This window comes from Ambystoma mexicanum, chromosome 1q (genome assembly GCF_040938575.1).
Source record: "Ambystoma mexicanum isolate Mex_15411 chromosome 1q, UKY_AmexF1_1, whole genome shotgun sequence".
NCBI classification, from domain to species: Eukaryota; Metazoa; Chordata; class Amphibia; order Caudata; family Ambystomatidae; genus Ambystoma; species Ambystoma mexicanum.
Genome location: NC_090922.1, coordinates 834,734,849 through 834,757,974, shown reverse-complemented (window position 1 = coordinate 834,757,974; position 23,126 = coordinate 834,734,849). Strand labels below are relative to the sequence as shown.

Below are 23,126 nucleotides of genomic sequence, written 5' to 3'. Positions count from 1 at the left end.
GTTTGAAGGAGTGGTTGGGTGGGGGAGTTTTGTAAGATGAGGGGTAACCCGTTGAGTCTGAGAGGTGGCTTCAACCAACTATACATGAAAGGGCAGTGGACAAGAGAAGAGGTGAGCCTCCATATCAACGTTTTGAAAACAGTATGTCGAGCACTTCACTCGTTCTTGTTGGTGCTAAGAGGAATAACGGCGAGGAAACTAACAGACAATACAACCACCAAATCAGTGCTTAATTTGTGGGGGTGTTTGCCAAGGCTCAGCCCCACCACTTATTTCTGAGCCCTGGCACATATTGTGTCAGCCTCAGTTTGATTATGTTGTGGCGTTTTGGCAACTTTATTATTTTAACTGCCAGTCAGTCGTAGTCACACATCAAGCAAGTGTGCACTGACCATGGTTTCCAGCATCCTTGGCTGGCGCATTAATTATTCATGAACGTGATGGCCCAGGGGGCAGCACATGGCTAGTTATGCATTTTCATGGATATGATATGATGTGGCATTTATAAAGCGCCTGCATAGAAGTGTTTCTAGGCGCGAAAACATCTGGATAACATCGAGTAGGAAGGTGATAATGCCGGGCATGCTCGTACACTGCTATTGTCGGCATGCATGCATTGATGCTCCTTTGCTACTGTACAGACTAGCTGGTCGGGTTGACAAACACAAGACAGTCACCAGCTAGCAGCTCAAACACATGAGTAAGGTCAGCAAAAGGCCACTGTCACAAGTGCCAGCCTATATAAAAGCATCCTGCTGCACCGTTTGACAGGTAAGATAATCAGTTCAGTAATGATCTTGCCTGAATTTGTCAGTCAATTTACCATAAGAGGAATGCATGTTTGCTCTTTTCTGTGGATAGCTGGTCAGCCTGTGTCCGCGTTACATTGGTTGAATCAGAGCTAAATGTTAACGATGTTGTGTTGAAAGAAACTCTTATACATGTTATCATGTTAAGTCACATTCTTATTTGTAACATGCACATCTGCCATAGTCAGTGCATTTATTGTATTTTATTGCTTATAGTGCGTACAAGAGCAGCAGAGCCCTTAACAACCGAAAGTGTCAAAATTAGCCGCAGGGGTTGCAGCTTTAACCCCAAATATGTTGATACTGTAGGGAACAGCCGTGGGAAATATCAACAGTGGTTACTGGTTAGGGGGTGCTTCCTACCCTAATGTGTCACATGCATGCAAGAAAATATTTGGGCCCTGGCTCTTATTTATTTACATATTAAGAACTGTATGTAATATGTAAGGAAACAAGGGGGTAACCAGGATGCTGCAGTGGGAGGCACAACAATTGTGGCCTTTGGCAACCAGCAACCACATCTCCCTGCAGGCATTTCACCTGCTAGGCGTCCAAAACACAATAACGACAGCCTCACCAGAGCGAGTGGTCGGTGACACGAGTTTAAGCTCTGCAACCATCAACCCATAAACGTGTTCAAGTGGTGGTGCAAGACCTTTTTGCGACGCAACAAAACAGTTTGATTTTTTGATTTTGATGAATTTATAATGCGCTTGAAAAGGACCATACCGTATATTGGCACAGATGAGTTTTACCAGAACATAATGCAGGAATTGTATTTATAGACACATTCTGGACAAAGATGAGGCTCTGACCAGTCCCTGATGACTACAGTTTCATTTAAAAAAGAATGTTTTTAGAACTTTTTGGAACTCCAGCAGGGAATCAAAGATCCTAATTTCCCTGGGTAGACTGTTCCATAGTATAGGACCATACACAGAGAATCTTCTATCCCTTCTAGACACAAATGTGGATGACAGGATAATTAACAGTGCTTGGTAACTTGAGCGTAGACATTTGGATGGTTGGTAATACCTAACCTTATCCTTAAGGTAGTCCCTTGCCGTATTATTCAGACATTTAAAGACAAGACAAGCTATTTTAAATTTTATCCGGTCTTCAACTAATAACCAGTGAAAAAGCCGGCGAGAAGGAGCGACATGAGAGGTTTTATTTAATCCGTAAATCAACCTGGCCGCTGCATTCTGCGCTCTTTGCAGTCTGATAAGTTGTTTTTTGGGAATGCCCACCAATTGACTTATTACAATAGTCCAAGTGGGCATTCGTAAGTGCTCCCACTACCTGTGCATGATCTTCTTTCGGGATGTAAGGAAGAGTTTGCCGTAGAAGCCTCAGGGAGTAAAAAATAGCTGTCGCCTTGGCTCCAACCTGCCTTTCACTACCCAAGTTGTCCTGCCAGATGCAGCCAAGGTTTTTGACTTTGGTGGAAAATGTAAGTTCAACTCCCAAGATCTCCCAATAACTTGGAGAGTGGTTGATTTTTTTTTATAGTAGCCATAAGATACTCGGGGCCAAACAGAATAAACTCTGTCTTGGCAGCATTCAATTGCAGTTGATTAAAAGCCATCCACTCACTAATCTCCTGAAGCCACTCACTAATCTTGACAAAGGTTTCCCTATTGAAAATCGGAGTATCGTCTGTATAAGACTGGAAGCTGATTCCATGACGTCTCAGAATTTCCATGACCAATTGTAGATATAGGTTATAAAGCAGTGGCGACAATGAAGACCCCTGTGGAACCCCACAATCCACCGTACTAGGGACTGATGTAAAGGCATCCAGTCTAACACATTGTTGGCGCTTCTCCAAAAATGACATAAACCACCAAATGGCCTGCTCTGAGACTCTTACAACCGTCCTCAGTTTTTCCAGAATAATCTCATGATTAACCGTATCAAAGGCGGCTGGCAGGTCAAGCATCACTAAAAGTGAAAGCTTGCCCTGATCAGCCACCTTCAACAGCTTATCATAGACTTTTGCAACACCATCTCTGTACCAAATTTTGTACGGAACCCAGATTGCAAGGGATCCAAAAGTGATTCCTTTAACAAACGGCTGTAGTTGTTGAGTCACCACCTTCTCTAATATTTTCCCTGGCCAGGGAATACCAGCAATGGGGCGATAGCTCTGGAGAACCAGGGAATCCAAGTTAGATTTTTACAGAAGGGGGGGTCAGTGTAGCGTATTTAAGCATTAAAGGCACTACTCCTTGATCCAATGATTTATTGACAAGGGAGGTGACAAAAGGAGCAATTTCCTCGGACATGCGTTTGGCCGCTACAGCCGACAAAGGAAATAAACAGTCATTTGTTGGTTTCAAATTTTTCATCAATGCACATATATTCTCAACCGTGACATGATGAAAATGTAACTGTTTTTGAGGAGAAATAGCTTGATCATGTCCCTTCACGTCAACAGCGATGTTTAATTGCACTGAAGGGAAAAGGATTCAAAGCTGCAATGTTATTCTTAATTGCAACAATTTTCTCCACAAAAAGTTGTCAAAAGCATTGGCCTGTGCCAATGATGGAGGGGTGGATAAAATCACTACTGCTTGGATAATGACATTTCGAGATAATTGAGAAAAGTTCCCTTGAGTGATTACCTGCATCACAAATTTTTTTATGGAGGGACTTTCGTTTTGCCTCAAAATGGCTTTTTTTTATATAGCAGGAGTGCCCTTTTAGCTTTGATGCCATTTTCTTCTGTAGATTGCCTTTGCCAAATTCAGCGTGTCAAACTAACTTGTATGCGTAATTGAGTCAGATTTTGAGTGAACCAAGGCTTAGAAATCCTCTTTCGCATAGGTTTTTTTGGTGCAGCCCTAGAACAGATCACTTCCATAAGTTTAGTCCCAGTAAGGAAGAAATCTTCACTGGGCAGTGTATTATCGACCTTTGAAAGTGCATTAATCACTTCCTGTGCCAATATATCATCTAGATCTTTGTGTTGCCGAGATAATATCCTAGTAGCCTCTGTAGGAATTTGCAAATTTATTGATTTGGCCATTAGTGCAAATAATTGCAACGAATGGCCTGACCAACAGATCTATATATTGTCCAAAAATGCAGTACAAATACTTCTTACTATTAGTAATTCAATATTTAAGCTTGAGGAACTTTTTGGTGATATGTACTCTCGCGACCTAGTTCTTTTTCCAATTGAGTTAAATTTGAATGTTTTGCCTTGTGTTTGTCGAATGGGTGTATGCATCTACGGAGACTTGGAGTTCCTCTACTCCGTTAGTACGAACACAGATTGTTTGGGTGTGCTTACACCTTTTTTCTGCGCCAATAATTATTTTTCCTGTTGCAGTGTTTTTCATTTTCCAAAATGAAAGATTCCAATTCAATTTTTTGCATGAAGTATTTATTTCTGATTTGGCCCCTTGTGGATGACACGTGTTTCGGCATCAGAACATTGCCTTTCTCAAATCCAGGCTGGTCTATTTTACAACAAAGAAAGGGTGATAACAAAAAAATGTGTTTAGGACTTATGTCCTTGCTGATCAAAGAAACATAAAACAAAAAATACATGAAATATAATGTGCAATTTTGACACCCATTGTGATTTCAAGCAGTGTGAAAACATCATTGGAATAAAATATGTGCTTGTAGAATTCTCAAAACATACAACAAGAGCAGATGTAAGGATGGGGTTCTAAAAGTGTGTCTTCAATAATTCCAAATTAATAGAACAGATGCATAGAGTGCATTGAGCCATTTGGTTTTAAATTTGGTGGTTGTTAGGCAGAAACCTGTGCAGTTCCCTTGGGGACCACTGCAAAAGATTTAAGACTACAGGTATAGCAGTAAATCCACTTGGTAGCAGTCCGCACCACCCAGATTTACCTGGTAGCTGTGGCTGAGCAGTCAGACTTCCCTCAAGAAGAGTTAGGCAGTATGTAAAGTATACACAATAGGTACTCAAATACAATAGCACAAGCAAACACTGACCAGAGCTTGGTTTCAAAAGTATATAGTTTTTTTATTTATTAAACACACATAAGTTGAAATCACTCTAGCAAGATATAGTAAAAACACTTCAAACACAGTTATAATGAAAGCAGTTTCAACCCTTACTCCTATCTAGACAACTCTAGGTTAACACCACATAATTAAAACAGAGGTGAGCGCTTAACGTTAGATGACACTCTAGTAGGTTCAAGAAAGGGATAAAAAGAAACAGAAATGGGTTAAACACACCACTCTAAGGTCCAGAACACTTGCAATAGGCTCAAAGAAGCACAAAGTCACAGGTGAGCAAAAGTCACTAGGCAGGGCCCACTCTTAGAGTAGCCGGAGCGAAAATGTGCCCAAGATCACACTGTTATTAGGGATTCAAAGTCTTGCAAAGAGTTAGAAAGAGTTTAGGGTGGCTTAGAAAGTTTAGCCAGGGTGTTCCAGGCACTCCCAGGTTCGAAAGCCGGGGGCTAAATCTACCCCGTACAGTCGGTGGCAAGGGAAGCCAGGCGGAACACGGTACCTTAAGCGGAAAGGATCCTCCAGCGGTGGCAGTTGTTCCAGGCAGTGGCAGCAAGGCTCGACGTCGGTCAGGGTAGAAGAAGTTCTCGCTGAAGAGCAGAAGAAGAGGGTCGTTGCACTGCCCGGGAAGAAACCAGCCGCGGAGTCCTCCGGTTAAAGGGTTGTACCGACTTTCGTGGTTGGGGTAAAAGTGGTGGGGTTCCGGTTGCCGGGGTGCTTGGCACTGGCAAGGCGGCCACGAGATACCTCCAGAAGCGGAAAGAAGGTGAAAACTGGTTGTCCCCACCAGTCAAGGGAAGGAGCCACTCCGTTAAGAGTTCTCCTCGGTCGTCGGGAAAAGTGGTGAGACGGTTCAGCAGGGCTCCACCGGGTGGTGTCGTCGAAGCAGGTCGGCTCAGCTCTTCCCTCGTCGGATTCTTGGTCCTGTGGCGACTTCTGAAGTTCCAGTCCCCAAAGCCCTGCTTTTATGCAGCAAACCCCCATTCATCCAGCCTAGCTGTCACTCAAACATGCCAAGTGGTGAGCCGGCCGGCTCACCACTTGGGCCAATCAGGACGGAGTGCGACTTGAGTTACCAAGGTAACTCAGTCCAGGGTGCCTAAATCCCCCTCCACCCCCCCTAAGTACCCCAGACAGAGTGGCACCACTTTGGAGGGCTTCTGTGGAGAAGCCCGCCAAAAGTGGAACAAAGGGCTCCACTTTGGGTCAGAGTTACAGAGGCGAACACCAACGCCATTTTAGAATCAAGTTTTGGCAAAAAGTCCCAACCGGAGTTATAATAATAAATATATAAACCAGCGGTATGTTTAAGGCTACCGTAAATAAATAATTAAATGTGTTAGCCTAAAACAATGGGAAATCCCATAGGGAAATATTCGCGGTCGAATATAAAAAGTAGTTTCCACTGCCACCAGCCAAAACTCGATCAGGGGGGACGGAGACGTGCCCCCTCGACTAACAGACCCTGGGGCAATCGAATTGCCCCAGCCAGTACGTCCACAATATGATGGTTTGTACTGGTTCTGTTCAGGATTCAAGACTAGCAAAGTCTTTGGTGACTTTACATGCCCTGGGAGACAGTAGTCAGTCCCAGGGTATGGAGTCTATGTTGGGGAGTCCCTAGGACACCCCTGGGTTACGGCACAGAGGGTGCTGTGTAACCCACATCACAAAAATACATGAAGTAAAAGACCCCATAGCCCATTCAACACAAGGTTTAACCAAGAAAACACACTTCAACATGTCCAAGAGTGAGGGTAAAAGAGTCTCACTCTTGGCAGGAGAAAAAAAGAAACCCCAGAAATCCAGCAAAGCTGCTGGGGGACTCACTAGGTAGGGAAATTCAGCCTAAACAGAGAATTCTCCCTAACACTGGTACACTTAATGTGTTTGTTTCCAAGGTATTATTTGTTTGGTTTGTATGGAATCTTACCATTATTACTGTGGTCCTAGGTGAAAAGCTACATCGTACTGTTGTCAAATTTCTGGGCTCAAATCCCTCCTAAAAAAAATAAACAAAGTGTACCATGTACATATGAGACGTTCGTCCTAGTTTGTTTCGCTTTGTTACTTTTTTTGGGGGGAGGCATATTTCTAATGTTCAAGGGTTTGGGTTCAATCCACTTCAATTTGTAAACGCTTAGAAATCTTGAATAAGCGGGGTGTTACCGCGACTTGTGCATGTTCAGACTTTTGGCACTTAGTTACATTGTATTTTTGCTATTCAGGGTTTCGGTTCCAACCACTAAGTTCATTTCGACTTTTAACATTGACAAATGTGTCATGTGTAGCTACGTGGTCCTAATTGAGCGGGACAGCTGATAATTGGTCCTAATCTAGGGTGGGCTTCCAGTGGGCTTTAGGGTTACCTGAAAAGTGTCCGTCTCACGCTTCAAGAGTCGGCTTTGTGGATCCTTCCACTGCAGCCTTGTCATTGCTAATATGCCCAAGGCTTTTTTGAGTCCTACCTTTCTTTCCATTGTGACAGTGGCGGCGGCCATGTTTTGGGCTAGGTTATGCCAAATACACAGAATTGGTGATGGGTATAGCCCAATTTTAGTCCTAGATATCTTTTTCACAATTTTTCAAAATTTGTTTGTATATCTGTGTTTTTCATGGAGAATGGTCGAGACCTAGTCATTTGATTAAAATTTGCATTTTCTACATTTTTGTGACGGAGGGTTAGTTGCACAACTCCTAACATTAGTTTATCTAATGAATACATGTAATAGGATGAATACTTGGGGAGTCCCTGGTTTTATCCACTGAATAGGGACGTGCATGTTGACTATGTTAAAAAAAAAGGTGGTGCATAGATCTACTTGGCGCCACAGTGTATTGCTGCGCTTGTGTCGCTATGCATTGTGATTTCTATAGTTAAATCTGAACGATATTTTAAGTATTTCACTTATCTATCTTGCTGCTGACTATTCAGGTTCCTGATTTGATTTAGGTTTTTGTTAATGAAAAATATGTCCAATTGCTCAAGTGTGCAGTTATACCTTGCTGTCGCAATACATTGTGGTTGTTGTAGTTGAGCATTGCCACGTTCTGATAATTTTGTTCCGATATCACTTTTCTCACTCTTTATGCATTATAATTATGTTGTGTTTTCAAATTACCTAAATACATATCACCATTCGAATTACTGGTATACTGGACTTACACTTTTTCCTGAGACTACACCATTACATTATTTCAATTACTTTTGGCAGGGGGTACAATTACTTTGAGATTTTGTACCGTTAACATTACTGGCATACTTGCATTTACACACTTTACAGAAAATGTACCATTTTGTTGTCCGAATTTAAGCCAAATTCTACAGCTTTAAAGTGACAAATAAGATTGGCTTCTTTCTGTCGAAGTCTTAGTTCTTGGTTTCCTCCTAGTCTGTCCATCTTGATCTTTTTTAGTACAATAAATGTAATTTCTCTTTTATCGTGTAGTTGATGGTGTTTTTGCCAATAGTGTGATAGTGGTAAATTCTTGTCTTGACTTCCTAATGCTGACATGTGTTCTCTGATTTGTGTTCTCAATTCACGAATTGTACTCTCAATGTATATTAGGTTGCAGGTACATATATGAATTACTTAGAATGACAGTTGATTTGTTCTCTGATTTGTGTTTTTGTTTCGTTTTTGTCTCTCAATACATTGATATTTGGCAATGCATAGTCGCCCATTGAGCAAAATCCACATTTTCTAAATCCTGAAACTGGTTTGTGTAGCCAATTTTTTTTTGTTGTTTCCTCTTTTTCGGGTAATAGCGAAGGGCTTAGGCTGCTTCTCAATGTTCTGGCTCTTCTGTAGACTATGGTTGGTTGATCCCTGATGTATTCACCAATATAGGGATCCGATTTTAAAAGATACCAATTTCTTTTTAGTACTTTTTTGATATCTCGATTATTGGCACAATAGGTGGTGATGAATTGATGAATTATCCAGGACTAAATTGTGAAAGATTGCATGTGAAACCTCTGTGAACCATGTCTCTGTTATGAAGAGAATGTCAAGTGATTGCTCTTCGATCAGTGTAATGATTTCTGAAGTATGTGCACATGCAGATCTAGCATTAATTAGGCCTGCTTTAATGCCTTCCGGCTTCTTTAGTATATGGGGCTGTATCTGCGAGTCAATTATGTCCTAGGTCGGCCCTGAATGACGCGTTAGGCCCGCGTCTGGTGCTAGGAGCAATGGGAACTGTAGTTCCTTATCCCGCGCTCCTTTTATGAATGTATGCCAGGTAAAGAAATCAAAGCCCAAAAGGACCGTTGTACACTTCCCAAATTTCAATTGTCTTGCACAAAATTAGGTTTTATGCATATTCTATAAATGTGAGCGATCTATGTAAAATATTTGTATTAGAAAATTCTAACACCCAATCTTAGTCAATGCAAGATAAATACAATTCTAAAAGGTCTGCTTTTAGATCTAAAGTTAAAATACACGTGAAACATGTTCAGTACTAATAGCGGGTCAATCAACTGAGTCGCGCTGATGCGAGTCAGTTATGTCCTGGGTCGGCCCTGAGTGACGGGTTCGGGCCACGTCTGGTACTGGGAGCAATGTAGTTCCTTATCCTGCATCTTCGTCAAAAGAGTCCCGCAAACAGACTTGTTGGGAAAAGCCTTCACAATGTCATGGAAGGACCTGTCTCTTACGTGTTATCCCTAATCCTGGTGATTCGCAAGGTCATCCAAATGATAACGTTTCCCTGTCGCCTCATCCTCATTGCTCCAGAATGGTCACGCCAACCGTGATTCTCCGACCTGCTGCACATGTCTGAGGATCACCCCATTCCACTCCAGGCCACTCCCAACCTACTTTCACAGAACAGGATACAAATACTTCTCAAGCTCACATCATGCTTCCTGTCTTTGCAGAGTTCGGACATTTACCTGTACCCAAGAAATGCAGCCAAATCCTACAGGCAGCAAGAGCTGTGTCTACCAACAGGTCATACAGATACAAGTGGAATCGATTTTGCAAGTGGTGTGCTAAACAACAACTGCGCCCTCTGGAAGTGGAACGTCACTGTCTTCTCAACTTCCTCCTAAGTGTGGCACAGCAGGACTGTCACACGCCTACATCCAAGTGCTCTTAGCAGCTGTCTCCAGATACAACAGGAGGAGGAATGCCCCTCTGTTGTTTAGCGACAGTCATCATGCACTTCATGAAAGGTCTTTTCTGCACTTTCCCACCAATACAAAAGGCCCCACCGGAGTGGACTCTCAATACAGTGCTTTCTATGCTCATGAGATCACCTTTAGAGCCTCTGGCAATGGTACATATAAAATGCACCTCTTAGAATGTGGCTTCCTTTATGACAATCACCACATTTAGAAGAATATCAGAACTCCACGTAATGATCCGTACCTGCATTTTGGTAAGGACAAAGTGTGATATTGAAAACTCATTCCAAAGATGCCCACAATCGTATTGCCAACCATTTTCTGAAATGCAACGTCGCTGGTGGATGTGGCATTACTCTCACTGGACGTTAAAAGGGCAATCAAATTCTATCTGCACAGGACAAAGCCCTTCAGGGATACCACACAACTATTTGTGACTTTTAGCCCCTCCAACAGAGGGACGGGCCATGTCAAAACAAGGCATTGATGGATTATATCGGCTATATCAAGATGCCATGAAGAAGCTAAAAGACCTTTTGAAGGCTGTAATACTAGAGCAATGGGGCCTTTGGTGGAATTGTGGGCTGGAGTCCCACTGACATTGCCAGGCCGCCACCTGGGCGGGGCCCCATATGTTTATAAAACACTACTTCCTAGAGGGACAGGACGCAACTGAGACCAGAGTCAGAAGAGCGGTCCTACAGTGCCTTTTACAATAAGGTAGGCCTTTATTTTTCATGCCACCATATCTGTTAGGTAAACTGTCTTGTATTCTATTCAAAGCATCTGAATCTATCAAAGATCCAATGCTGGAGAAGGAGTAAGTTGCTTACCTGTAACTCCTGTTCTCCACGTGTAAATTATAAGGGTACCTGTAATGCCAAGGTCCGCCAGGCAGATAATATGATAATAAACAAGAAATACCCTTATATTATTTATTTTGAAAAAAACCATAAAATCAAACAATTCATCAAACACAATGTAGACATCTAACTCATTCCACCTTTCATACCCATACTCACACTCGTGCATCCAATAACAACGTAATGCACAAACAGGGGTCAACCTATAAATGGAGCCCTTTTTGTTCTATATACAGGACAAATGTTTCTGCTACACCCATGTCTCCTTTCAGTGTGCCAATATGTTTAATAGCATACAAAGCTTATGGAGAGAAAACGTCTACATATGTTTTGTTCGGTCAAAGATGGCTATAGTGGCAGCCTGGCGTAGTTCCGACCTTCTTCAGGATAGACAATGGAGAGTGACTATTGGAAGACATCTTCCACCATATTGTGTTTTGTACGTGAGGGAAGATTTAGACCTCATTGTCTGTCCTGAAGAAGCTTGGAACTACGCCAGGCTGCCACTATAGCCAACTTTGACCGACCGAAAAATATGTAGATGTTTTCTGTCCATAAGCTTTGTGTGCTATTTGGGGGGGCTTGGTACTCGACATCCCATTGGATGGGGTTGAAGGCACCCATAAAGAGGTGGACAGAGAATGAAGACGGAGTGAGGGAGACGGAGTCAGGGAGACGGGGCAGGGAGACTGTGAGGGACAAAGCGAAATGTGACCTGTTTACAAATGGCCTGGGGTAGGAGTGCAGTTTTGCAGGTTGTTTTGCCTTGTAAGGCCTACTCCCACATCCCCCCAGACCAACAGACTTCCCTCTAAGATCTCCTACCATCTTACAGTACACACACAAACAGAAGGCCACAACAGGCCAAGCCATTAGTACATCAATACTAACCGAGCTGTGACTAAACTCTCCTCTTTAGCCTTGTGTCACTCTCCACACATCAGCTAACCAGACCCAAAGCGTTGTAGTTCATCAGATCTTGGGCTCTTTCCCATGGATAGCATACGCCCAAGTTTCTTCTGCAACCCCATAGAAAGCAGATTGGCACTCAGGAACCAGGGACCTTCAACCTGCCCCCATCAACACCACAGGTCGGTCCTTTAAGTGTCCCACTATTGAACTCATCCCCCTTCTCTCTTACAGAGCCAAGTGCAGCGAGCCCCGCCAGTAGGGGCAAAAAGATGCTATACAGGACCACCTGCATTACATTATGATCGATTGAACCTTGCTGTAAAGCAAATCCTATTAAAAGTATAACAATCCTCGAAGCACTACAAAATGTTTGTCATAAACCATGCATGTTTAATTAATGTTTCTGGAAGCTAAACTGATGTGCGTCCTGTGCTACTTTGACATGAGTGTCATGGTTTCTCCAGTCCAAGGCCTGACTAAAGACAACTTCACATTAACAGAAACAAAGGTGCGAGTTCTGAATCAACTATTCATTGGGAGTGTGAAGCCAAAGCCTGCCAAAAATAGGCATTTGTAAATCGATCAAAGCCTGATTAAGCATCACAGGGATTTGATGAAGAAGTGGACCAGGTTGATGCCATGTGTTTGGAAACCGGGAAAGCAAGAAAGCCTCTTGTATCTCCTGTGCAGACACTAGACTCGTTCCTGGATACAAACTCCACCTGGTTTTTCAATAAAATAACTTTACTTTTACTGTAGTCCTTCGTTTAAGTTGGTATGGAAAATAGTCACAGTACAAAATATTATTTGCTGCACGTTTTAGTCTCCTCTACAAACTCGGTGTTCATTGCTGTTCCCCATTGAGGTCCAGATCCTAAAATCTAGGATTCCCGAAAGGCAGCCGACAAATTGATAAAGGGTTCAAGAATCTCTCATTTTAGTCCAAGGGTTTTTAATGCTCCAATTCTTCGACCTCTTATTGGCTTTTCTGCCTTCACATTTAGTTTGTTGTCCAGTTTTCTCGAAATAGTATTAAGTTGTTGGTTCCAATAAAAAGTTTCTACTCCTAATCACTGAGATTTTTCCCAGCCCACTTTTTAGAGCTCAGTCTTCAAAATGTATTTCCCTGGTTCACAGCAGTTCACATACTATATACTAGTTGATGTAGCATGAGAGATGCAGCTGTAGATCATTGATGCAGCCTGAGAGGCACTGTCCCACTGTAAATAATTGTTTGTGCTGGCTCTTATTCAGGCTGGTCCTACTTGTGTGCTAAGATGTATGGCTGGTTCCTCCACTTGGCGAGTTTTGGGACTGTGTGTGCCCCTCTTGTATCAATTTGCACTAAACTTCTTCAGATTTCTCAAATGTTTTGCAGTTTTTGGGGGGTATGCTGGGTGTCTTCTGACTGATACAGTTTGAAATTATTTTCTGAGTAGTAAACGATTCTGGTAATTGACAGCTACACTTTCCTTTTTAGCATACATGATCTCCAGAACACACAACCCTCTCACTGCACTCTCCAAAATGCCTGCAATCTGAAATTAACCTGGCTTTGGTTATGTCATTGTTCGAGTCTTCTGTGTATTATTTATTTATGTATTACTAAAGCTCTGAAAGCCTTCGGGCACCGGGCGCTGTAACAAAAACACAGGAGACTATCCATATAACACGATACAAAGAGAGGAATCTGAAAACTCTGAAAGACAGGTGGTCTTTGGTTAGTGCAGTGGAGGTAGTTATCCAAAGTTTTGTCCCAGTTTATACAAAGACAGTTGTTTGACATCCAGGTCTCTATGAGGTGGTAGATAGCTGCTAATGTGGTGGCATCTTTTTTATTGTCTCCTGTGATTTCAAGGACCAGCTGTCTGCCATCCGCGTAGTTCGTGAAAAACACACCCCAGTCCTCAAGTAGGGTGCATAGAGGCCTGACGTATAGGTTGAAGAACGGAGGGGACAGGCTTTCCCCCCTGAGGAACACCACACCAAATGGAGGACTTGGGAGGGGGGGGGGTTGTGCCTCACCCCATTGAATTCTAGCTTCCCTGTCCGAGAGGAATGAAAGGAACCATTTGAGTACTTTATCAGAGCATTGGCCTAAGTGTCCAAGTGTTTCTTTCAGAATACCATGGTCCATCAGGTCAAATGCAGCAGATAAATCCCACAAAGTCAGCATACCCAGTTTGCCTTCCTCAATAAATTGAAGCATGCGAGACTGAAGGTCTATAAGGGCAGTCTCAGTGCTGTAGTTTGGTCTAAAGCCCGATTGCTTAACATGCAGGATTTTTTCAGCTTGAATGAAAGTTTGGTATTGTTTGTACGCAGCTTTATCAAGAATTTTGAGAAGGATATTGCAGTTTGTGATGGGTCTACGGTTCTTAGGGTCTTTGGGATCTAGATTTGGCTTTTTTTGTATGGGTGCAATTTCTACCATTTTGGTGCCCGTAAGCACTTTTCCATCGCGGACCTTGGTGAACCTGGTAAGAAAAGGCACAAAAATGTCCTCATGCCAGAGCGCCAGGGGACCACTCCGGTGGTGATAGTGCGCGGTACAAATATCCTTTAACATTAACATTATGGGTGAGAACTATTTTGGAAGGGATAATGTTTTCGGAACATGCTGTTGGTTTCATGGCTTGAAGTCGGTTAACCATGTCATTTATTTCTAATCTAGCGAATGTGAAGGGAGGGCGTGTCAGACTGCCGCTGTTATGCTATTTCTGGCATATGCTATCACCTTGTGCAATATTTGCCTGCAAAATATCTTTGATTTTTGTACGAGATTTTGTGTTCTTTCTCATTAAAGGTGGCTTGAACTATTGTGCTATCTTACGTGGTGGGTACAAAGGGTACCTGGAGGGTTTTCGGTTTCTCTACAGATTTGACAATCTCCAACACATTCTTGGAGCTGTTTGATGCTTTTTCGATTTCCTCATTATAAAAGTTTCTTTTGTTCTCTGTCATCCTACTTTTGTAAATCTTGTCTGCTTGTTTCCAAGCGTATTTGGCTGACTCAGATTGGCATTTAATCCAGATTGATTCCAGTCTGCGTTTCTCTTCTTTTAGGTCATTCAGTTCTATGTTGAACCATTTCTGGTGTCAGAGTTTCATGAACCATTCTACTTCTCAAAGGTGCAACACGGTCAACTAATGTTGTGAAGTATTCGTGAATTAGAGATCTTCTGCTGAGTCCTCATCTGATGTTTCCCTCATGACGGAATTTAGGCAGGATAAGAGCTCAGTTGAATGAAGTTTTTTGTAGTTCCTACAGCTGATTGATTTGTCGGGGTTCAGGGATTATATATGTTCGCTGAATAGCTGTAGTGCCCATTCTATGGAATGGTGACCAGACCATATGCAAGTTTAGGGTCAGGTCTGCTTGAATGGTTACGTTTTTTGTGCATATCCAATCAAGAATATGATTTTTATTGTTTGTGGGAGCGTTGTTAATAACTGTGAATTGGCCTTTTAAGTCCCTTTCCAGTTGTAAAACCTCTATCTGTTTTGTCACCTTTTCATCTATTAAAGTCACCTAGAAGAAGTGTGGCCCTATTAGTGCCTTCCAGGGTCCTTAGGATGTGAATTAGTTCATCATTGAAATTGGGCATTGAGTTAGGTGGTCTGTAAAGAAGGACAATGTTGATGCACCAGTTCTGGTTGGGTTTCATTTTAGCCAAAAGGATCTCGCAATCTTGGCAGGAAATGGGAGCAGAAAACATGCCTAACTCTGTACTTGCTATTACGGCTTCCTCCCCTCAGCGCCCCCCCCCCCCCCGGTTCCAGATTCTCAATCTTTATAGAGAATGGGGTAGCCAGTTGGGACCACCATGCTGAGGGCTGGGCCGCTAGTGTTTTGTATTCACGTTTCGGTGAGGCATAGCATGTCATGAATGTTGGTTGCATGATTATTTAGTGACCTTGTGTTTCCTGGTTGTAATGAGACTTGGGAAGTTGTGGATTTACACTGGGCCAGTACATGCGCCTCAATATTGATCTCAGGCTTTCTCTGTGTTAGAACAGCTTGTTGAATCAGACTGCCATCATCCAGTTTGGAGTTTTTTAGTCTGTTTATAAGAGCTAACCGATTTTGCTAGGACGGCTGTTAAGGATAGAGATTCACCTTCTAGTTAACCCATGTTGAGGTAGAAATATGCTAGAGCAGGAAGGGTTGGAAAACAGGCAGGTATTAGAGGGAGGAAGGAGGAAGGAGGGAGGATTACCTGGGAGTCCGAGATTCCGGGCCACCGAGTTCTCAACTATAGTAATCTGTACTGTAATCTCAACTACTCTCTGGCCACTGCAAGCAAGTGACGCTTAAGTGCTTTTTTTGTTGTCGCCCCCAGAAAAACGCAATTAAACGTTATTATATTCTGCTTATTCAAGCCATTACAATTATGTAATCTCACCCTTCCTATCCAGCTTCCACCCCTTACTCCACTCCATATGTTTCTCTTGAGGCAAAGCTTGGATGGAAGATGGACTGGCTACTGATAACATTTTTCCCCACAGATTCTCCCTTTCTAGCAGCTAGACTGTAATTAGCATCTCCAGTGTTCAAAAGGTGCTGGCATACATCCTTGCATGACAATGTTTTATGCAAATTTGCTCCCATGTGCATGTTTCTGTTCGAGTGATTCCCCCACACGTAGGGCCATGTAGTAGATGGAATGGATAGAATGGACAGAATGGATGAAGTGAATTGAACGGCTGGAGTAGATGAATGGATAGGATGGACTGAATGGACCAAGTGAATTGAACGGATGGAGCGGAAGGAATAGATGAAGTGGATGCAACGGACGAAGTGGATGCAACAGAGCGGATGGAACGGGCGGAGCGGACGGAACTGACAAAGTGGACGCAACGGACGAAGTGGATGCAATGGACGGAACGGACACAGTGGATGGAACGGCCGAATAGATGGAACGGATGAATGGAATGGAGTGGATGGAAAAGATAAAAAATGAAGGGAAAGGACTGGAAGGGATGGAACAGATGGATTGGATGGAACGGATGGAAAAGGTGGATGGAGTGGTTGGAAAGGATAGAGTGATTGGAGTGAATGGAAAGGACCGAGTGGATGGAGTGGCTATATCTCTGAATATCCCTGTATCTCCTATTTATGCTATGTACCTGTATCCCCATGTTATCAGTATCACATGTTTACCTTATCCATCCTGTCACTTTATATACGTATGCCGCTATGTACGCCCCCTGTCCTGCTCACGTGCTTGGTTGCAAGCGCTTTACTGATAACCACCATATCACACTACTACGCTTACTCTCTCCTATACACCATCATTCAACTAGAACACAGCTATACTATGACACATTCGGCCTAGCTGTTCTCATACTAACATGACCCCACAAACACCTCATCATCCTAATAAATCACAGCTAGCTGAGCAGTCTAACTTTCTGGTCCCTCTGTGCTCTGCTATGCCTCTCCCTAAATCTATCTACCACCCACCCGTCTCACCTTCTACTCTCATACCATCTTATTTATTCTTTCTCCCTCATGTTTCTTTTGCTGTCCCTCTGATGGCCTTCTCTCTCCCTCGCTCCTTAATGCTTGCCCTCATCCTCCGATCTTACTCAATAATTCTATCCTCTCTCCATTGCTACCGTCTCCCCTCTCCACACCACTAGGAGTCTTCCCCTCTCCACACCCTGCTATTCTCCCCTCTCCACACCAACACTATTTATGTATGTATTTATTGTATCATTTGAAAAGCGTGCTAAACCCTCAGGCATCAAGGCACTGGTTACAGGAGTTGCAACGGTAGAACAAATAAAGCAAGTGGCAGGCAAATTGGGTGTCCGTGTGACAAGTTCATGATGGTTACCACTCCTCTACATCTCTTGGGAGAATAACCACGTTTTGAGATGCTCCCGCAAGGCCCAGTAGGATTGCTTTGACCTTTTGGAGGCCGAGCGAGGGCATTCCAATTCTTGGCGGTGATCCCCGGGAAGCTGAGACCACCTGATCTTTAAAGTTTGAATCTTGGGGTGGTAAAACGGTGCATGTTGGAAGCCTGGGTAAATCTGGCAGACTGTGTATTAAACTTTAGTGAGATATTTCTCTGGGGCGGTGTTCGGGAGACATTTGTTAGTAATAGCTACCGTTTTGAACGGAATACGCTCACGGATCAGCAGCCAGTGCGCATTTCATGTTGATGTTTTGGACATGTTCCATCAGCATATATTCTCCCCTCTCTACACCCCTACTATTTCCCCCTCCTCACCTCTTCTACGCCCCTTCTACTCTCATCTCCCCCTACTATTCTCCCCATCACAATTACTCTCCCCTCGAACCACACAACTACTTATTTTCTCCACACCACCACTGCTACTCCTCCCACCCTTTCTCCCTCAATCACCCCCCTTTTCACTGTCACCTTCTCACTCACGCCTTACTCTCACCTAGCATCCATTCACGCACATGCTCATTCACTTCCAGTACCACTTCCTCTCACCAGCCAATACCTCACCTTGCACATAGCCTGATTAATGCTCTTCCATGCTCCTTTGCACCATTCTTCCTCCACCTGTTTTCTTGGTCTGCCTCCTCCACCTCTGACCTCCCCCCAACATCCGGTCTCGTAGGTCCCTTTTTCATCTTGCCCATTTCCTCCCTCATAGGCTATCCTTCCCCACTGGTTCTCCAGACCAAACTTTTCCAATACATGAGAGTGTCTATGCCCCGCCCCTTTCTCATATGCAGGTCTGCAAAGGTTTCAGAATGGCTGTCTGGGATGGTGAGTCATGTCGTTCAAGTCCCAGATCGTGTGACGGCCTTGCAGGCCTGTTTGCCCATTAGTTTGTCTGGGGTGCCGCTCAGTGGCTCTCACAGTTGAGCGTAATGTCTACATTCTGCTTATGCACAGGCTTCTGCTGTTGACTGTGGCTCTGTCGCGCAGCAGACTTTTCAATATATCGCTGGTTGGGGCTTGCAGGTCCCTGGCCACTTGATAGAGGTTTGGTTTGTCTGGTTGCTTCATTCTCTCACTGGGGCTGCTGGAATATGTAGTTTTCTGGAAGAAATGAAGACAAACCGGCCAGCATCATGTGAGATAAGTATGGGGTGATTGACAATGGCACTGTATGCAAGCAAACTGACCCTTTAAGAAGAGAGGAGGATTGCGGCTATCCAAACTGTCACCTTCCCCCTTTGTGATAGGACTGCCTTTTGCTGTCACCCTGGTAGGCCTCCCAACCCAGGTTGAGGGAGGTCCACATCCCCTCTTGGTAGGGGCAGTTTACTGACCCTGTCACAATAATTAGATGCAATAAAACTGGGTTGAACAAATGCACTATTCACTTAAAATGAAAGCTTAATTAAGAGACATGACATTCTTTTACTTCCCTGTCAGCTTAATATTGACAGCAACATCGCACAATGTGTTTTACTTCAATAACAAAGGGGGCAATTTCTCTCACGCTTCAATCAGTTGGTTGCAGCCTTAATTTCAGACTTAGTCAATTGATCTACGTTAATCGTTGCATTATTAGAAACCAATTGACTTGTGCTATGCTGTTGGAGCTACAACCTTTCTTGAATAGCAGGAAGGAGAAAATCCTGCTGCGTTTAAGGGGAAAAGTTGTTTAAGTTCTGTTTTTACCCCACATGCAGCAGGAGAGGCAGCCAGTCAAGAAGGGAGCCCCATAGAAGAGTTCCAGCTGAGCGTTCAGGGATCAGCAGGTCAGGAAGGGCTGGGTGCAGAGAACAAGGCCAATGCCAGACAGTGGAAATGGTTGAAGGAGTGCTTCAAAGCCCCACTACTCCCAGACCCAGGTGATAACTGAAAGGAGTACCCAAGAGGCAAAGAACTCTGCAGCATTGAAGGCAACCCTGCAGAAGCCAACAAGTGTCACAGGGGGAGCAGGAGGGTACATCCGGCCCGCAAGTAAACAGTCCCCTAATAGATGCAACAGCCGAAGGTCACCCAAGGAGTCCCACTATGGAGTTGAGATGGAGCAGCAGCAAGTCACTCGCACGTCAAAACCAGGACCACCAGAAGGTACCCGCTACCTTATGCACTTGTGCTAGAAAGATGTTACCAGAGGTCTAGCAACTGCAAGTGAGGAAGAGTCGAAGGACAGGAGCAAAGGAAGTGTCCTGTGCGGGATTCCACTACCAAGGAACAGAAGGATGCCCACGACAAAGAAGCCAGGGTCAATCCAGCATGGGTAAATCCGAGTACTCTGCGGCAGCCCGTCTTTATAGCAGTCATCAAGTAAGGGTAAGGAAAGAATCTGAGGAATACACACGCTCTCCTACCGATAACACATTCGTGCAGGGGCTGGGCTGGCCTAATCCAGCCCACCTATCACACTCCAGCAGTACACCAAAAAATTATTGCAGTGGAAAGGGAACTAGTCGCAGTCGCAAAAGAAAAATTCAAAAAACATTCAAGCCAGCAAAAATGTTTGACACACGAAGTTAAGGACCATGAACCCAAAAAAATAGAAATTGTGCTCTAACACATTGCCCCATGGCCAGGTAATTTTAATATCATATGGACAGGAAACTGTTTGTGGCTTTTGGTCACGCATCCATGGGAGTGGCTGTGTCCAAACAGACCATCTCCAGACGCATTGTCACCAGTATCAGACTTTGCTATGAGGCAGCACGCATTTCCCAAAGAGTTGATTTTGCCACATTCTGCTGCTATGACCACTTTCCTGAAAGGTAATCTTATCTAGGAGATTTGCAGGGCAGTCACTTGCTTTACTAGGTACATATTTGCCAGTCACTATTGCCGGGATTTAAATGTCAAGGCTGTGTCCTTGTTTGGAAGACCTGTGATAAAGCAATTCCTGGATAACATCTTTTTTTTCTGATGCATCCGAGTCCCCTCCATTTTAATTTGTCATGTATTGCTGGGATAGTCTTTCAAATATAAAAAATCTGCAGAAGCAATAGTATCCATTAAACAACCAAGTTGCATACCTCATGGTAATGTTGGTTCTTATGGATAAGATGTCTCCTCTGCAGATCCCTTATCGGACTGCTCTCCCCTCATTTGCCGCAAAATGATTCCAGTCCTCCTAAGATGGGAAGTATCCAGTGCATAGTTGGGCATGGAGCAGGCGGTGCTACTTATGCCGTGGATGTATTCACTTCAGGTAGAAGCCGCAAGCAGACTGTTGGGGCACCAAGGATGTGGGTGGTTCCACCAGGCATCATGTGATGCAAGGTTTTATAAGGTCTCAGCATGCATTCTGAACATTTCAAAGATAAGAAACCTGCAGAGGAAACATTGTATCCATTAGAACCAATGTTACCTTTAAGGTACGTAACTTGTTCTTTATATTCATTTGTATGACACCCACCCTTAGCGTAGAACATTGTCTGGTGATTCCCACCCCTCCTTGGCGACGATCTTGGCCTGCTAATTCTAAGAACATGCATTGTTGTTTCTAATCATATGCAAACATCTAACATTACACAGTAGTTATGCATGGTCTCCAGCATGTCACTGTTACAAATGCGTATTCTGCAAATTATACTAAGTTATTTACACTGCTGTGTACAGAATAATTTAGGAAAGATACGCCCCATAAAGGAGTGAAAACCACAGGCTTCCTTGGAACTATCCTCTTGTGCATACATCAATGTATTACTTTTCATTATATATTTGGTTAATAACCTCTGCAATTCTCAGAGCAACATTGTACTGGTAGGTGGAAATGAGGATGAATACTGCAGGTGTGCAAAGTCTTATTTTATTTTTGCTACTTTGATCCTGCACTGATGCATTTTTCTTCTCCGAAATATCAGTCTCTTCCCAAAAGCCGCAGCAGCTCCAACATGAAGATCATTTCAAGCAGAGACGGCATCAAGGGACATCTGGGAACCCGACCACAGCATCTGTCTCAGAGCTGGTCTGAGGACTCTTTATCCATGACACAGTCAGGTGAGAACTGCCCCCTTTCCAGGACCTTCCTTCAACTTCTGCTATATATTTCTTTCCTCTTCCTCTCACAGATTTGCACAGCTTGAGATCCCTCCAAGTCCATTTATCACACTTGTTCCAAACCAGACAGTTCTCCTATGGTAATTTCATAGTAGGCCTGCAACCCAGTTTAACTATTGGCTGCCACCCATCTTCCCAATGCTAAGTAGCGCTCAAGCCTAACATGAATAATTAATCTACTCCTACGTCCTGTCCCCTTTCCTCCATACTGTATGGGCATCCCTCGCTAGGGACAGGAGACAGAACCTTGTTCACAAGAAAAAATGTTCTTCCCTTTAAATTGAGAGGCACGCAGGGGCGTGGCCCTGGGAGCATCCGCCCCTCTGACTCCGCCCACAGTTGCCACTCCCCAGTCCTCTTTTCCGCATTGAGGGGAACAGATCGCTTTCACCAGCGCTCCTAGGTTAGGCCTCCGGCCTAGTAATTCCACGCGCTCTTCCCCAGAGAAGTGTCTTTTTTGTCGTCTTCTTTCTTGTCTTTATTCAGATACCTCTGTCCTCCAGTGCATGTCGACGTCAGTGGGCTTCAGCAGGTGTAGGGAAGAGCACCTTCCAGGCTGGACATCTGACCCTCATGCTCTCTGCCTCCGCTGCCTTGGTCCCGACCACGGCTGGGAAGGCTGCTCTGTGCAACAAGCTTACACTGCACGCTCACAAGAACAGGCTAGCTCGGTGGAGAGCCTCTTCGGAAGGTCGCCTCCAGAGGATTTGAAGGAGTTTGTAGAGCACAAATCCAGGCCCAAGGTAGGGGCACTTATTTCAACTGCACTCCGCAAAGGCGTCTCCTTTGCCAGGAAGCTCACCAGCGGGAGGGACATTTCAGGTTCTTTTACCAGGGCGGGTACTGAGACTGCTGCAGCTACTGGCCTCCAGACCGAGGTGTCACTAGATCCTACCGGTGATGTCACTGAGGGACGGCAAGGTTCTATTCTGCGCCCTAGTACTGGACAAATGTCTGAGGGGGCACCTGTACGCAGCACTACAGGCCTCAACCTCCACCTTCAAGAGTCTTGGAAGTGGCTGAGCCCAGTGCAACAAGCACCACGACATAGGCATATGGCGTGCAGCCCGACAAAATGGCTGCCGGCTCAGAGAAAATGGCACCTTGCCCAACTCCATTCCCCTTTGTGGAACAGGTAGGGGAACGAGTTTCACTGGGCACGTGGCATATGGCATATCCTTCATCATCGCAGGGCGGACACACCCAGCAGACAGTAAGGCAGAGAGCACCCAGGTCTCAGCCCATGCCCGCTCCTCCAAGCGCTCCACCGGCCTCTGAAGACCGTTTTTTTGAAAAGTGTATGACCCTCATGAGGTCTCTGCAAATGGGCATCATCCTCAGGGATGTGATCAGGGACATGCTCCCTCCAGTTCTGCTGCCGGCAGCCCGGTCCCTTCCGCCCGTGGTTCCAGCGACTCTGCCCATG

General features: G+C 44.3%; 1 protein-coding gene across 3 annotated transcripts in view; it reads left to right on the top strand.

The window, feature by feature from the left end:
* CEP350 (centrosomal protein 350) overlaps nt 1-23,126 on the top strand; it is a 2,433,119-nt gene that overhangs the window by 2,028,714 nt on the left and 381,279 nt on the right. For all 3 annotated transcript variants that reach the window (XM_069641456.1, XM_069641455.1, XM_069641457.1), the window contains one exon: nt 21,505-21,640. In XM_069641456.1, the coding sequence (XP_069497557.1) occupies nt 21,505-21,640 (136 nt within the window). The remainder of the gene's footprint in view (nt 1-21,504; nt 21,641-23,126) is intronic.